This window comes from Perna viridis, chromosome 9 (assembly GCF_037379345.1).
Source record: "Perna viridis isolate PV_CMFRI_1.1 ecotype Kerala chromosome 9, ASM3737934v1, whole genome shotgun sequence".
NCBI classification, from domain to species: domain Eukaryota; kingdom Metazoa; phylum Mollusca; class Bivalvia; order Mytilida; family Mytilidae; genus Perna; species Perna viridis.
The window spans coordinates 23,378,829-23,395,295 of record NC_142453.1 but is presented as its reverse complement, the minus strand read 5'-3'; the positions used below and the strand labels follow the sequence as shown (position 1 = coordinate 23,395,295).

The following is a 16,467-nucleotide window of genomic DNA, read 5'->3' as shown; positions in this document are numbered from 1 at the left end:
ATCATCCAAACGGAACGAAATTAGGAACGATAACTCTCACAAATTTTCAATTTCATTTCCAATCTATATAATTTTTATCTCAAAAGCACAACAACCAAATAACAAACTAAGAGTGGCTACATTATCAGTTACTTTGTCTGAACATGAAATAAAACTGAGTTCAATGGGTTTTTGACATGCCAGAATCACCTCCTGTTAGATTTTTATAAAGGCTGCTACTTAAACAACAAACGTATAATTATATTTTCTCTAAAAGCTGCTTAATTTCTAATTTCTAATGCTGAAATGGTTGTTACAGGGTTTACCTTTATTACATGTCTGATTATATAAACAATTATTTAATTAATAATAAATTCAAAAAAATCAACAAAAAAACAGTGTACACAAATTCATGTAAATATAGTCAAGCTATTGCTGGAATGTAACAAATGTAAAATATTACAGTATAATATGCTAAAGTCAAAAACTAGAATAAGACAGGATAAATCATTGCACAAAACACATTTTTGGTTCTGAAAAATATCCAACTCTATAAAAAAAACCAATATGTTAGCACCTTGTGGAACAGGATTTTTTTATCATGTGCATAGCATGTAACATAATAAATGTAAAACAGATCAACCATTTAAAAGTACAAGTGATAAGATCTATTATCTTAACAGTAGAATTAATCAACAATCTTTAATAAAAGATTTTAAATACTTCATAACAATATTTAAAAAAAAGTTAAAATAACAATGAAGAATTCAAGGTATCAGAAATTTAGATATACTTAAACATCAACCAAAATTTTAATTTCTCCACCTTCATAGTGGAGTCACCATTTTCCTACACTGTGATTCCACCGAAGTAAAAACTCGGATCAAATTATTTCAATTCAATACATTTTAAAATAGATTTTTTCTATATATAGCTGATATGTTATTCAACTTAAAGAATCATTTAATTTATTTTGATATGAAGACAGATAAAGTGAGGCAGAAAAAAATATTATGTCTGTTTCCTGTTACCCTACCTACCCTAGTTTTTTGTGCCTACCCTAAAAATTGTATGCCCATTTTGGCCCAAGCACTGTTAAAGTCTAAATTGCTTCCCCATTAACTGAATGTAAAATATTTCTGAAAAATAAAACAGTTTGCCTACCTACCTACCCTACAGACATATTCGGAATGGTGACACCACTGTGTTGGGTGGAGACACCTGTGACTCCACCCACTGAATCTCCACTATGGAGAGTGGAGAAATGAAAATAATATGCAATTGTATATGTAGCTAGACTATTTGGTTATACCTTGTACTATGAAAATACATCTCTAGGGGCATACCTCTATTGTATAACCTTACATCTCTAGGGGCATACCTCTATTGTATAACCTTACATCTCTAGAGGCATACCTCTATTGTATAACCTCTTCAGCAGTTTACAAGTATATGTATGCCATAAAACTAATTATCAATTAAAAAAGGACAAGTAAGCCTTTCAAAAGTTATTGTGCTAAAATCTGACTAGTTATTGGTGGGTTAAGTATGCATAAAAATGTCCTAACACATATCTTAAAATACTGGTTACAATTAATAAGTTAAAATACTCATTCAAAAAAGTGTGAGGGGACTTAAAAAAATTACCTGAGTTGTACAGTAACAAGGAACAGATATTTTAACACCTACTAACTAATAAAAACTGGAAATAATGTGCAATATCAGTGGCGGATCTGATCTAATTATTCAAGCCACCCCAACCCCCTAGCATTGGATCCGCATATAAATAACTATTGAGGTATTCTCTGTGTAACATTTTTTTTAAGTCCGGAATCAACGTTTAGTTTTGTATTCCTGCTATTCTCCACTGATATACGATTAAAGTCTAACAACTTTTGAGATTTTATTCAGGTCACATTTTCTATCCTTCATCAAGAACCAATGACCCCATTTCTTGGCTCGTTGAATCTTCTTGTCATTACCAGTGATCCAATTATTATTAATGATCATGGGTACAACCTTTGTCTGTTCCTTCTTTGTAAATCCATACCATTTTCCATCAGAGAATTTTTTATTGGACATATATCCTGATTTTACATTTGCATATTTCATTTTGACAAGTTTTGTGAAATAAACTTGATCATTTTCAAACTTAGAGACATTGGCATTTTCATTTGCCAGCTTAATTCTTTTGTAAAGTTCCCACATCTTTGTGCTGAGCTTTGCCCAAAGAGATATAGTGGGTTTGGTCGCTTTTAGCACCATAAATCCACCAAGAACACTGGTGCCTCTTGTCTGCCACACCAATAGCATATCATAAGAATTCATTTGTGATTTGATTTCTGGGAGAGGGTTGCTTAACCAAACACAGTCTGTTTCAAACAAGAATACATTTATATTTTCCAAAAGCAATTGTAGAATCAGCTGCGTTCTTAAATTCATCAGTTTTACATAACCCACTTTACTAAAAGATTGGTTGCCATGGAGATGTAATGATGGAATGTACACTGATTTTGATTTCTTCCAATGTCTATTCAAATTTTCTTTTGAATATGCATCAGTTGTTATGAAAATGATACGTTCATGAATATTCATGTTTTTTGTATTGCACATCCAACTGAATGTAAAAGGCAGAAAAGCATCATTTATTATTGAAATCATTACTAGCCCATATCTATTTTGAATTTCCTTTGCCATTTCAATTAGTTCTGTTGTTCCATTTAGCTCCCTTACCGTTTGTGAATACTGCTCAAATTCTGATAATTCTTGTCTACCAAAATTTTTTTGTACATCATCATCCTTATGAGTATTCAGCTTGAAGACTATTCCAACAACAATAGACAGAAAAAGTAATGAAACCAGACATCTTCTTAAGAACTGCCCCATCCTGAACTGTTCCTTGGCTTAAACTGTACTTCTATAATATAAATGTAAAAGAAAACAGTGCAACCTGCAACTTTAAAACAATAATTCACAGATTTTGTTACTCTTTTTCAAAAGTGTCCCTGTTCAAATTGAGAAGAAAATTGGCTTATTAGGAACAGAAAAAACTGAAGTAACCTGGTATTTTTGGGAATTTTGCCTGATGTTTTAAATAATTCTGCTAGGGGAAACAACCTGTATTTTCAGAGTTACAAAATCACTGAACATAATAACATTTACTGAGCATACCATTAACTAAAACTGAAGTGGTGCGAGACAAAGACTAGGCAGAGCTTGTTACTTTTGGAACAGAACAGTAGCAGACACATAATTTTTTCCCATAGTTATGAAATTTTCAGTTAGATTGTACAAGGAAATGATTCCAGAACCAAACTAGGTAGGTGTGATGTGCACGATTTTAACTTGAAAGCTTTTAGAAGTGGTTGAAGGGCGGTACTCCACGGTACCTCCAATTTTTTGTATGTCACATCATTCTGACCCCACAACAACATACCAATATCCAAAAAAAAAGGAGGAGAGTTGCAAGGTCAGAGGAAGTTTGGACTATCAATATTATAGTCTATAAATGTGACTATTATGTTACTAAACCTAATCTATCTTCATTTTCCTGTAAACCTCTATTACTAAGATAATTACTTTTATCGAAATTATAATCTTTTCCAATATCTTTAGCTATATTTGCAAAAAAAAAATATATAAAAAAACCTCAAGAACATTTTCATTTTAGAGGTACATGTATATATGACACTATAATTTTCTTGCAATATATTTATTAAGTTTGAATTTTTACCTTTCTTTGAAAACTATGGCTGGACGGTTTCCAAGAATCTTTTTGTTTGTAGCCACCAGCGCATCTTTTAAAAAATACTTTATACTTTTAAATGTTATCAGATTTCATGTCATTCTCTACTTTTTCCATGGTGTTTTTCGTCATTCAGTTGCATCTTATACAAGTAACAGAGATTGCACAGCTGGCATCCGACGGGCGCGTTTAGATTCTCCAAATAAAGGACAAGGAAACAAAAGGGGTAACGCTATGACAGGGGACAGAAATGTTAGTCGATTTCGACTGACAAAGTCGCTTCACAATTGTTCAGAAAATAGAAAATAAAACAATCGAAAAAACACTAGTAATGAGGCATTACTGATCTTAAAGTTAAAAAAATGATTGTTTTATTGATATGCTGGATATTACAAATAAATATTACACTGAATATAACTGTAAGTATATGGATCGGGTACTACTAAACAAAGAGTGGTAAAGAGCACAAAAGTCTGGTAAAGACTGGTACCGAAATATTGATTTATTTTATTGAATAAAAAGTTCTTTGTACCTAAATAGTGATATTCTTTTATTTTTAGCTAAAATAAATGTTTTGGTGCATTTCTGTAGACATTTAATTACATACGGTCACGACTTCAACATTTTCGTTTCTCCAACATGGCGGCCGTAAAGTCTGGAGGTACACAATTCGTGACAATTTCAGTGTGTAATATTGTTTTTATGCGAGTTGTAGTTTAATCATTTTATTTTGTCATTTTCATATGTTTTTAAAACTTTTTCAGTCTTTAATATTGTACTTTATCACTCATTTATAACTCCCAGAAGTCACGACAGATTCGTTGTAAACAAAGGATGGAGTAAGTATAAAATAGATTCGGAATGGAGATGAAAAAAAAAACGTAAAGAACGTTCAGGAACACCCTTCACTTACCTTTGACAACACAAATTTACATGTTGCAGGAGTCGGTGGAGCCACAATTGAAAAACTTTTATCTAATGACCAGTTTACACATGTAATGCTTAATGTAGAGTGTTCATTCAAATTGGGGGAAATTATATCAATACAATAGCATCAGCAAATACCGTTTTTAGTCGCATTTGTAATTTTGTAGAGACATTAATTCAACAGTACGGGGTTGGAGAAGTTATAATCGGTAGCTTATTCCCACGTTTTAAACCAAGGGGTATGGCAACAAATGCTTATGAGGGAAAAAGAAGTTCTATCAACAGATTACTACAAGACAAATTTAGAAATAGTAACAAAGTTATGTTTTGGAAAGTAAGAGGACTTATAAATCCTAAGGAGAGTGCATTTCTTCAAGACGGTGTCCATTTAACCGAAGAAGCAGAAAAGACATATGTCAGACAAGTTAAGTTGAAAAGGTCCAGGTGTCAGTTTCACAAAAAGTCGTAAGTGTAAAATTGTTGTTTAATCATTTTATTTTGTCATTTTCATATTTTTTTAAAACTTTTTCAGTCTTTAATATTGTATTTTATCACTCATTTATAACTCCCAGATGTCACGACAGATTCGTTTTAAACAAAGGATAGAGTAAGTATAAAATAGATTCGGAATGGAGATGAAAAATAAACGTAAAGAACGTTCAGGAACACCCTTTACTTACCTTTGACAACACAAATTTACATGTTACAGGAGTCGGTGGAGCCACAATTGAAAAACTTTTATCTAATGACCAGTTTACACATGTAATGCTTAATGTAGAGTGTTCATTCAAATTGGGGGAAATTATATCAATACAATAGCATCAGCAAATACCGTTTTTAGTCGCATTTGTAATTTTGTAGAGACATTAATTCAACAGTACGGGGTTGGAGAAGTTATAATTGGTAGCTTATTCCCACGTTTTAAACCAAGGGGTATGGCAACAAATGCTTATGAGGAAAAAAGAAGTTCTATCAACAGATTACTACAAGACAAATTTAGAAATAGTAACAAAGTTATGTTTTGGAAAGTAAGAGGACTTATAAATCCTAAGGAGAGTGCATTTCTTCAAGACGGTGTCCATTTAACCGAAGAAGCAGAAAAGACATATGTCAGACAAATTAAGTTGAAAAGGTCCAGGTGTCAGTTTAAAAAAAGTCGTAAGTGTAAAAATTGATCGTAAGTAATGACGTCATAAACAAAAATAGCATTGTGACGTCATGATTTACGATCAATTTCACACTTACGACTTTTTGTGAAACCGACGCCAGATGTATAATGTACCGACTTAACATAATTGGGTCCCACTAATTACAGACAAGAGGTAACTAGAAGCTACAAGAGGCGAAAAGAATAAAGAAATCTTGAAAAAGCGACAACGATGTTCTTATGCTATTCAAGCCGATATAAACACAAGGATCATTCGACATACTTGCGTTTTATTCCGTTGCCAATGGGATACGGACCCTGTTCATAAGGTTTTAGATTTAATACCAGTACATCTTTTGTATCGCAATCAATGGAAAGAGTAATCAAGGGAACCAACGTTCTAGCGGTAATCAAACTTATGTATTCCAGGGGAAAGACCAGACATGGAAAACAGACATACACAACAAAGAACATTAAGTAACTAAAATCATACATACAAAGTAACAAAACCAAATGAGCAACTTGGACTCCACTAAAAACTGGGAGCATGGACCAGGTGCACCGGTAGAGTAAGCGTCCTCTGCTTTTTAAGAAACATCCGCCAATTACTCATAAAAAAGTCAAGTCCGGGGTAGTCGAAAGAGGAAAGGAAAACTATGACACGTTGAATAAATCAGTTTTCATGTTGCAGATCGATACACAGTAGCGATCCACGAGTTCATGATGACGATCATAAAACTTCTGTAGTGATGACTTCAATCTTGTAGCAACATAACCTTGTTTCAGAAGTCTTCTTGTTAGAAGTCTAGCGCGATACAAATAGTCTGCGTAGTTTCGGCAAGCTCTGGCATAACGTATGAGCTGTGATATTAACGCTCCATACGCTGGTGCTGAAGGATCGAATGTTGCGACAGACGAAAGGAAAGTTGACTATTCTGAATGAAAAGTCATCACGTCTGTCGTAAAGTTTGGTCTATAGTTTTCCTTTACTATCGATTTCTAAGTGTAGGTCAAGATATGAGGCTGACTTCGCAGTGTCTGTAGTATCCTTTATCTGAAGTTTTTTTGGGTAGATGCGATGTATCAAATCCCCGAAATTAGGATTGTTTAAAGATAATACGTCATCTATATAGCGGAAACTGAGATTGAAGGATCTAGCCAAACGATATTCTTTCTTTCTGATCAGATCAGCTATAAAGTCAGCCTCATAAGAGTGAAGGAATAGGTCAGCAAGAAAAGGAGCACAATTTGTACCCATTGGAATGCCGACCGTTTGTTGAAAAACACGTCCTCCACACTGGACAAATATGCTGTCGATTATAAATTCCAGCATTTTGTAAACATCTGCCTCTGTATATTTGGGATATGATTTCGAATTTCTTACAAAGTATGAGGAATCTCTACCAAGAACTATATATCTGTATCTAGGTGTACCATCTTTTTTGGAAAAAAAACAACAATGTATAATGTTTTTAAGTCGGTGATTTTAACTGAGTATGGGGAATAGAAGTATACAGTGTTGAAAAATCATAGGTTTTAATGCTATTATATCCAGATGATAGTCTTGAACTAATTGTCTCCAAAAGATCTTTCGAATTTTTCAGGATCCATATTGAATTAATACCACTACGGAAATAACAAGTGTTGTGGTAGGACTGCAGACCTCTTTGACAGTTGTGAGTATAAAAAGTCAAAAGTTTTGAAAGAGGTTTGGTGGTACATTTTGCAGATCCAGCTATGAAACGTTTGTATGGATTCTTGTGGAGTTTAGGAATCCAGTACATAGACGGTAAATCACAATCATCGTCCTTGGTAGAGAGACCAAAAGAGGATAGCATAGATTTATGGTTTTCCACAATCTCTTCTTTAGAGAGTGTGGTAGCAGTATAGGTCTTATCACTGCTATTATTTTCTACGTCTACCTCTGATAATAAACATTGGATGTAAAACGTTTTGCAGACAAAAACAATGTTGTTTTGGACTTTGTCTGCTGGTACGACAACATATTTGTCATGTATAGTGGACAATGTTTTTGCTGCATCGGGGTCTTTGAAAACTGATGTAGCCTTGGCACTCATTGACCATGCACTTAAAACTTTCGTTCGTTTCAAAATTAAAGACCTCACGGCCTTTAACCACTCTGACAGAGAATCAGTGTCTTCTTGTTCTCGTTTTATCCATTTTCTTGCATAGTCCTCGACGGCATCCATAAGAACTTTAAAGTTAGAATTCCAATTTATGGAGCATGGTTCACGGTACTTGGGACCTTTAGAAAGGACATTACGTAAAGATTCGTTTTCGATGATGGTTAAATCTCCCGTAACGACGTGACCAGAAGGACCATATTTGAATGAAGAGGTTTTGCAAGAACAGTCAGGTGGTTTAGCAGTGAAATTAGACCAAAACAACGTTAACATTGTTTTAAAAAAACACAGAAGTAATAATTTAGCATCTATATTGACCATTCGGAAATAGAAAGATATTTAATGTACATATTTAACATATAATCCATGTGATTATAAAGTATACAATTTCTTCATCCAAAATGACTCTATTACTTACCGCAATGTTGCAATTGTAGAACCGCTCACCTCATCAATTCCTGTAACTCGCATGTATTTTGCGTTGTGACCATGTTGAATCAAATGTTTAACTGTTCATCTGTTTTTTTTTAAGTTCGAATTTTGAAAAAATTAAGTTCATCCTCTGATATAAGGTATCTCCTGTTTGACCGACATATAATTTTTTCTTGCATTTATCGCAGTTAATCAAGTAAATTACACTAGTGGTTTTACAGTTGATATCGCATCGAATGGTATATCCCTTGCCTTCGTTGTCATGGAATACTTTCGTTGCTACAATTTGCTTGCATACGGCACAATTTTTGCCACACTGTTTACTGCTGTTTTCTGTCTTGTATAGAACAAGAGGTTGTGCATGTTTCTTGTGTACAAGATATCTTTAATATTGTTATCTCTCTTAAAACATATAACGCTGGTTCGGGGAATATTTGCTTCAAGCGCCGTGATTTATATATAAGAAATATTTTGCATGTTGATATTGTTTTGTAGGCCTTGTGAGCTATTGTCATCACCTGGCGTCCGTCGTCTTAGTTAACAACTTTTCAAAACTCTTCTCCTCTGATACTACTTGACCAATTTGAACTAAACTTGGTATGAATGTTCCTTGGGATGTCCTGCATAGAACTGATATGGGTATTTTGATCCATCGAAAAACATGGCTGCCCTTACTAAAAATAGAACGTAGAGGTCAGATAATAGTTTTTCGCACAAATCTCCAAAACTGTTATGTTTAGCCAAATTCTTACCACGTAAAAGTGTTCAACATAATAAGATCTACCTGTGGTCAAATTTTCGTTCTAATCTGTAAAGCCATGTTGGAGTTCTTGCCTTTTCGATGTTTTTTGTTACTTTAATGTTATTTCTTTTTAAAAGTCTTCTCCATTGACAATACTTGACCAATTGGAACCAAACTTGGTATGAATGTTCCTTGGAGTATCCTGCATAGAAATAATGTGGGGATTTTTGATCCATCAAAAACCATGGCCGCCGTTACTAAAAAAAGAACATATGGGGTAGACAGTATTTTTTCGCATATTATTGTACCTACAAAACTGTAGGTTTAGCCAAATTCTTATAATTGCTGATATGATCCTTATTATAAGGCCTACCGAAGTCTCCAAAGGATCAAAGTTGTCAGACGACCCCTTGTAAGAGTTATTGCCCTTGAAATGTGAAAAATGGCGTTTTTTAAGTTTTCAGCCAATATCATTAAAACTATGATAAAGAGAAAGGATACTTTCAATTGCTGAAATTATCCTACCAAAGTTTTCTTGGGTCAAAATTGTTGGACAACTTGTTAAATTTAATGCCCTTGAAAGGGAAAATTTAATCAGGTGAGCGATTCAGTCTCCCGGAATCCTCTTATTTGTTTGTTTGGTTGAATGTGTTTTTTTTTCAAGTTTAAGATGTCTTTCTTTATTTTTTTTATGTTCTTGTCGCTCTTTCTAGACTTCTTGACGCCACTTATCATCTCTTGTTGCTAATTAGTGCTACCGATGTAATTGGAGTTCTTCAGTGAAGAATCCCAAATGGTCTACCAGGAAAACATGAATCATTGAAAACTTGGAAAGTACATGTAGTTTCTTTATTTAGTGTGTATCAGTCTAACTCCAATGGCAAAATACAACAGTTCAAATCCATTTTTTACAGACGAAGATGAAAGAGGCAGCTTTGGATCGGGCAGATATGATTCGGGAGCCTCTAAAAACCCATTCGAGTCCGACGAAGAAAACAGACGAGACCAGATTTTGGCAGAGATAAACGCTTCAGAAGACAGACAACTAGAATCAACAAGACGAATGTTGATGTCAATTGACGAGTCAGAGAGAATAGGGGTTTCCACAGCAGAGGTATACAATATGTGTTATAGTAATAGTTCATAGAATTCAAACTTCATGCGTAAATGTACATGTATTTCCCAGCTTCGTACGCTACAGACTGTACTTGTACAAAAATGTACTGTACTTCTGGATTTATACCATTAATAAACCCTTTAAGAAATTCAAACAACAATACACCATTGCCACATACATACATAACACATATTGACTAATCAAGAACATCAACAAAAATTACAATCCCAGAATGCTATATAGTTCTTATATAGTTGTTCAATTGATTACCACTATGTCTATATGTAGAATATCCTTTCATCTCTTAGATGCTGTGTACACTTTTCCCAAAATGTTGAAAAATATTTTTCCCAAAGGGAGGAAAATTCCGGATTGTCCTTAACGGAGAGAAGGTGGACTCAACACCCTGACTTGGGAGAATGCTTTGATATTATTCCACATTTTCTTTCCTACTTTAAATTTCTGCACTATTGGTCAGAGTTTCCTCCAAAATGCATCCAATTTGAATCAACACAATTTGAAAAATAACAAAGATGTACACACTATACATTTATTGTTCTATTCTGCTCCAAATGCAAGGTGGATTGTGTTAAGTTCATTATATATAAACATTCCAGTTTATTCAAGTAATTCCATTCAAAAAATATTTTTTCCTAATGTTGCTGACGGTTCTAGGGGAGGCAGTTGCCTCTGTTGCTTCAATGGTAGTTATGGCCCTGGCGGTACAATGTACACAGTGTTTGACGCTGCTTTACTTTTTATGGTTTTACAGTTTGCCTGTTTCCTATTGAGCAATTAAGTGAAAATAAAGGGAAATATTTAAAAATTGCCATCCCCTACCAATGACCATGTTTACAGCAATTTGTCACAGCAATTACAAGTACATTGTATGTAAAGACTGTTTATACTAGTTAATTTGTCACATTATAACATGTGTCACTTCTAATAATTTTTAATCGTGTCGTTTTACTGTAGGAACTTTTGAGACAGGGAGAACAGTTGGACAACATTGAAAAGAAGACAACTGAGATGAACCAAGAAATGACAACAACACAGCGCCATATTAACAATATTAAAAGTGTATTTGGTGGAGTAAAAAACTGGTGGCATGGTAAAAAGTCCAATAAACAACAACAAGAACAATCACAAGCAGAACCTAGACAAAGTAAACTCAGAGACACAGTTGAAAACTCAAAAAATGAAAGAGTAAATACATCAGGTTTTGGGTCAGTTGAAGATGATGATCTCGATAAACGTTTTATGGCTAGTTCAAAGAAGCAGATGATCCAACCAGTTACAAACAGTGACCGAGAAAAAGAAATAGATGATAATTTAGGTATGGTTAAAGCATAAGTCTCTGTCAGGTGTAACTATGTACATATAATTATTATGTGTTTGAGTACATGTTCAATGTACTTGTAATTGTCATGTGTGTGAGTACATATACTTGTGTGTGTGTATGTGTGTTATATGTGATATTTTTCCATGTATAAAAAAAAATTAAGATCACTCAACTTTCATTATATTTATTTACTCAAAGCAAAAAAGCTTATTCCTGAGGCAAAAAAAAAAAATAAATGAAATGTCTATTTCTTGCTACCCTACCTACCCTCCCAAACATTTAATGACCATTTTTGCTCAAACATCATTGATTGTTTTCCCATTACCTCAATGTGAAATACTTTTATGAAATAAAATGATTTCCCTACCTACCCTATTTTTTTCTTGTCAGTAGCAGGAAACAAGACTACTTATTGTTTTGGCCTCACAGAAAAATTCTGACATCATTAAAGCAGATACAGAATAAAAATAGTTATGAAATGGCAAAAAAATATATCACAGCACCTGATATGATAAGATGAATGTTTTGACAGGATGTTCAAAGTTGAAGTGATTTTGTTTTAGCCCTACATTATAGGCAATTTGACATAACATTATCTACAGCAATTGCCAAAAAAATGTATTATCATGCTGTGATCTAAGATACAAAACATCATCCAGTATAAAATTTAAAGAAAACTGATTAAGGTGCAGATACTCATAACTGTAGCTAGCTTTATTACAAATAGCTACATGTAGCTACAATTGTTTGAAAAATCGGTTGGTGTTTTTAGAAAAGCAGAGGAAGCTTACCCTACCGATGCACCTGTTCCATGCTCCCAGTTTTTAGTTGAGTCCGAGTTGCTCATTTACTTTGTTACTTTGTGTGTATTATTTTAGTTACTTTATGTTTTTTTTTGTGTTTGTCTGTTTTCCATGTCTGGTCTTTTCCCTGGATTACATTCTTTTGATTTCTGCTAGAATCCTGGTTCCCTTGATTACTCTTTAAAAAACACAATCTTCTTCAAAATTCAAGTACTGTTAAATTGTACAAAATATATGACTTTTATATCAATAAGTTTTTATAGAAGATGTCATATCCTTACTTCGGGTGGTATATTGAAATCAACTTTTTCATCTGTCATTCAATTCATCCATCTTCCATCTGTGAAAATTGCATCACAATTATCTTGACTTCCTTTGTATAGATTGATTTGTTATACACTGTAGGGTATTTTGGTTGCTGTCCAATATCAAATTCATGTTGGGTGGTATTTTCCCATCTTTTTGTATATGGAATTAAGATGGGGTGTTGTATCTATCATGATGTGTACAACTTATATTTTAATTTTTTTTTTGCAGGAATGATGTTTGATGGCATTTCAAAACTTAAAGGCTTGGCTGTTGGTCTTGGGGATGAAATTGAGAGACAGAATGTTCAGATAGAAACAAGAATTAATCCAGAAATGGACAAACTGAATGTAAATTTAGAAAACCAAAACAAACAAATGAAGAAAATTCTCAGAAAATGATCTACTGTACATCAAGATGCTTCTGACAAATGAAAGTTTTTGTGTGATGATAAGATTTGTAGTAGTGTGAATATTATATGATTTTGATATTTACTTTACTAAATGTACTTTGAATTTCTAATACTGTGAAAGTATTGTGGTTCGCGGGGTACCAAATTTCTTGGGTTTGGTAAACCTTGAAATTTGGTTCCCAACAAAAAGGAAATTTCCCATTTGTTTGTTTGATGGAGATTCAAATCCTGGAAATCAAGAATCCACGAACTGATATTAGTTCCCTAAACCACGAAAATTGGTACCCATGAATAAAAGTACCTGCACAGTAGTGACAATTATAAGAATGATTATTGTTGAGGTATTTGATGTATGAAAATTTGTAATTAATATACTTCTTTGAGCATTGTACATAATAAGACTAGTCATCATTTAAGATAAATTGATCTTTTGTCTGTGTAGTCCTACATGGAATTCAAGGAAAGAACTTTGTAAACATGTATTAACAATAGGAACATGATACTTATATTGGAAAGCTGTTTGGTATTTTACCAGCAAGGGAGCAATTATTTGAAGTCTATGGTCCATCGGTTTTGGGAAGGGGTTCGGATCAAATTTTGTGTCCTGGAGTTTGTTTTCAGTGTATTTGTTGACCTGACTTTCATTTATTCTAGCCTTTCATGAATTTACTCAATTGTCCATCCTAGAATTTTTAAATACCGTCCTGCTGTTTTATTTCAAATTTATTTAATTGTACAGTGAAACCTGTCTTAATCAAATCCTGAAAAATAAAAAAAACCTGTCTAAACCAAATTCTGAAAAGTAAAAAAAAAAACTGTCCAAACCAAATCTTGAAAAAAAAAAAATTTGTCTAAACCAAATCCTGAATTTACCAAAATCCTGGATTATAAAAAAAAACCCTGTCAAAACCAAACCCTAACTAAACCAAAAACCTGTATAAACCAGACTCTTCATATCAGTTAAAATGTATTTTAAACCTTGTTTAATGGAATACCTCTCTATTTTTGGTTTAGACTGGTTTCAATTTACCTGAATAATATCAGCCATTATATTCCGCTGATCTTTGACTGCTCGTTAGGTACCCTAACTGATGGAGGGCACTGAATTATTCAACATAGATTTCATTGTACATATAATTAGGATTACATGGGGCAATTAGCTACAGAACCCTTGAGAATCTTTTTTGTAATATAAAATATACAGTGTATATTGTAAATTTACATGTATGTAGATTTAAATTTATTTTGGTTTTCTCCTTTTTTGTGCATATTATTTTAAATTCAATTTGACTTATTTTTCTCAAAAAGAAACTGACACTTCATGCCAGACAAATAATTTTGATAAAAAAATATCAATATTTAACTCTCAAATTAAAAGTCTTTCTCATTATTTCTGAAATTAGGGTACAAGATAAATATTTAGTAGATTACTTTAAACTTATTTTATTTCATATAATCATAAATGTGATAACATACATACAATTATAATAGATATAGGATCCAGAAACAAGCGTATTTATGCTTTTATAAATCTCTCCATAAGAACCAGCATGATATTATTGACATTTTTTTTTTATTGAATAGATTGATTATTTTGTACATATGCACTTTTTTCAAGTATTAATAAGGATATTTTGATTAACATAGAATGAGGGAAGACAATCTAGAGCATTTTTTATAGCATTTATTGGGGTAGTAACATTTTTCTTGTATATGTACATGTAAATAAATCCATTTTTTCTTTTGTCATTTGTGATATACTTTTAAGTTTTGTTTTCAATGCCTTTTTATGCATCCAACATTTGCCAGACATATAATGCTATACTGATTAAAAAATTTTGATAATTCACACTCTGAATTTAATTCGGTAATTTCACTCTTGCACTTTCTCCTGCCAAAACGTCGCAATTTTGATATCAATCAGCCAATCACGAAATTCAAAATTCATGCTGAAAATATTGATAAATTATGAAGAAAATCTATATAATAAATAGGATAATCAATTGGTTATCGTGAATAACAAAAATATTATCACTCGTGCCAAGAAGTGCTTGAGGATTTAAATCATGCGCGGAAAAAGTTCCACACACTCATTAAATCTAGGCGTTTGTAGGCACTCGTGATCATATTTTGGTTATTCACTCTTTCCAATTAATTATCCTGTTATTATCTTTGGATTGTCTGAAAAAAACATGTCAGGATATTGAAAATCAAAAGTCTTATTCCATCTTCATATACTTTTAGTGTTGCTCAAGGTTTTTTCGCTGTGTTGTACGTAATAGAAGATACTGAAATATATTTTAAAGACAGGTGCAAGTTCTCCCTTCAAAATATCCCATTAACAATTCCTCATTTTTGACATGCAAAAGTAATTACAGAATTCTAAATCTTATAATGAGCCATCAGCTCTCATTCATCTTCAGGTTCAAACTCTTTTTGTTTCAGTGTTATATTTCAAAAATGGGGGGGGTGAATTACATCTATCATATGATTCAAAACAGTTGTGTATTGTTTTGACTTGTTTCTCATTCTTTATTTTTTCATTCTTTTAATGTTTTTTGATTTAAGTAGCACTCCAGCTAAGGATTATGCAAAATATGATTCATGGGTAAAAAGCCTACATTTTTTATTTTTGATATTTTGTTTGAAATGTCATAGTAAACAGAAATTAACATGTGGTTTTTCATATAACCTGTGCTCTTAGGAGATAAAAATTATGTAGAATGCACTGTAGATTTCAAAATTAAAGGAGATAACTCTGTAAATGGTGCTCAAATACAATAGAATCTACTGGATTTTCAATGTCAATTATCTCCTAAGAGCAGGCAGATTTGAATGAATAATTACACATTTCATAGTATAGACCCATAAAACAACTTAATAACTACAAAAATAAAAATATGTAGCCTTTTTTGTAGTGTATCACATTTTTCAGATTTTGCATGATTCTTACAAAGACAGCTACTTAAAACATATTTGCCTGTACTGCAATCCTATGTAAGCTTCCTTTAGAATATCATCTCATCCTGTAAATAGTCTATAATGGTCAATGATTTATTAGAATTATTGTTGGTGTTACATGTGCAGTGTAACACTTAATATTTTATTTTAAACCGAGAATTTGTATTGTAAGCTGTCTTTCATTTTGGCATTGCAAAGACTAATAACTGAAGAATTCACTGAGTGACATGCTTGATCTTTTTTTTTTATGTCTGTGGAATAGCTGGTTTAAGTATCTTGTTAAAGTTTCACCTTACCCATTATTACAAGTATTATGAAAGAAAATTCAGAATTGTGGCAATTAGTTAGTGTTTATCAATTATTGTAAAATTGTTGTTTATTTATGTTATTAAAGATGCCAAATTATTTTA

The 16,467-nt window shown here is 32.6% G+C and overlaps 2 protein-coding genes across 2 annotated transcripts; one reads left to right on the top strand and one right to left on the bottom strand.

Moving 5' to 3' along the window:
- Nucleotides 1-946: 946 nt before the first annotated feature.
- Nucleotides 947-3,952, bottom strand: LOC148607402 (uncharacterized). Its single transcript, XM_088545246.1, has 2 exons — nucleotides 3,713-3,952; nucleotides 947-2,896 (listed from the first exon to the last, which is right to left on the bottom strand). Exon 2 carries the CDS (start codon nucleotides 2,863-2,865, stop codon nucleotides 1,858-1,860), a length of 1,008 nt encoding a protein of 335 aa, XP_088401372.1. The 5' UTR covers nucleotides 2,866-2,896; nucleotides 3,713-3,952; the 3' UTR covers nucleotides 947-1,857.
- A 5,967-nt stretch (nucleotides 3,953-9,919) lies between these two features.
- Nucleotides 9,920-16,467, top strand: LOC148607401 (synaptosomal-associated protein 29-like). The gene is made up of 3 exons (XM_088546975.1): nucleotides 9,920-10,230; nucleotides 11,209-11,569; nucleotides 12,916-16,467. The coding sequence occupies exons 1-3, from the start codon at nucleotides 9,994-9,996 to the stop codon at nucleotides 13,083-13,085; spliced, it is 768 nt and encodes a 255-aa protein (XP_088403101.1). The 5' UTR covers nucleotides 9,920-9,993; the 3' UTR covers nucleotides 13,086-16,467.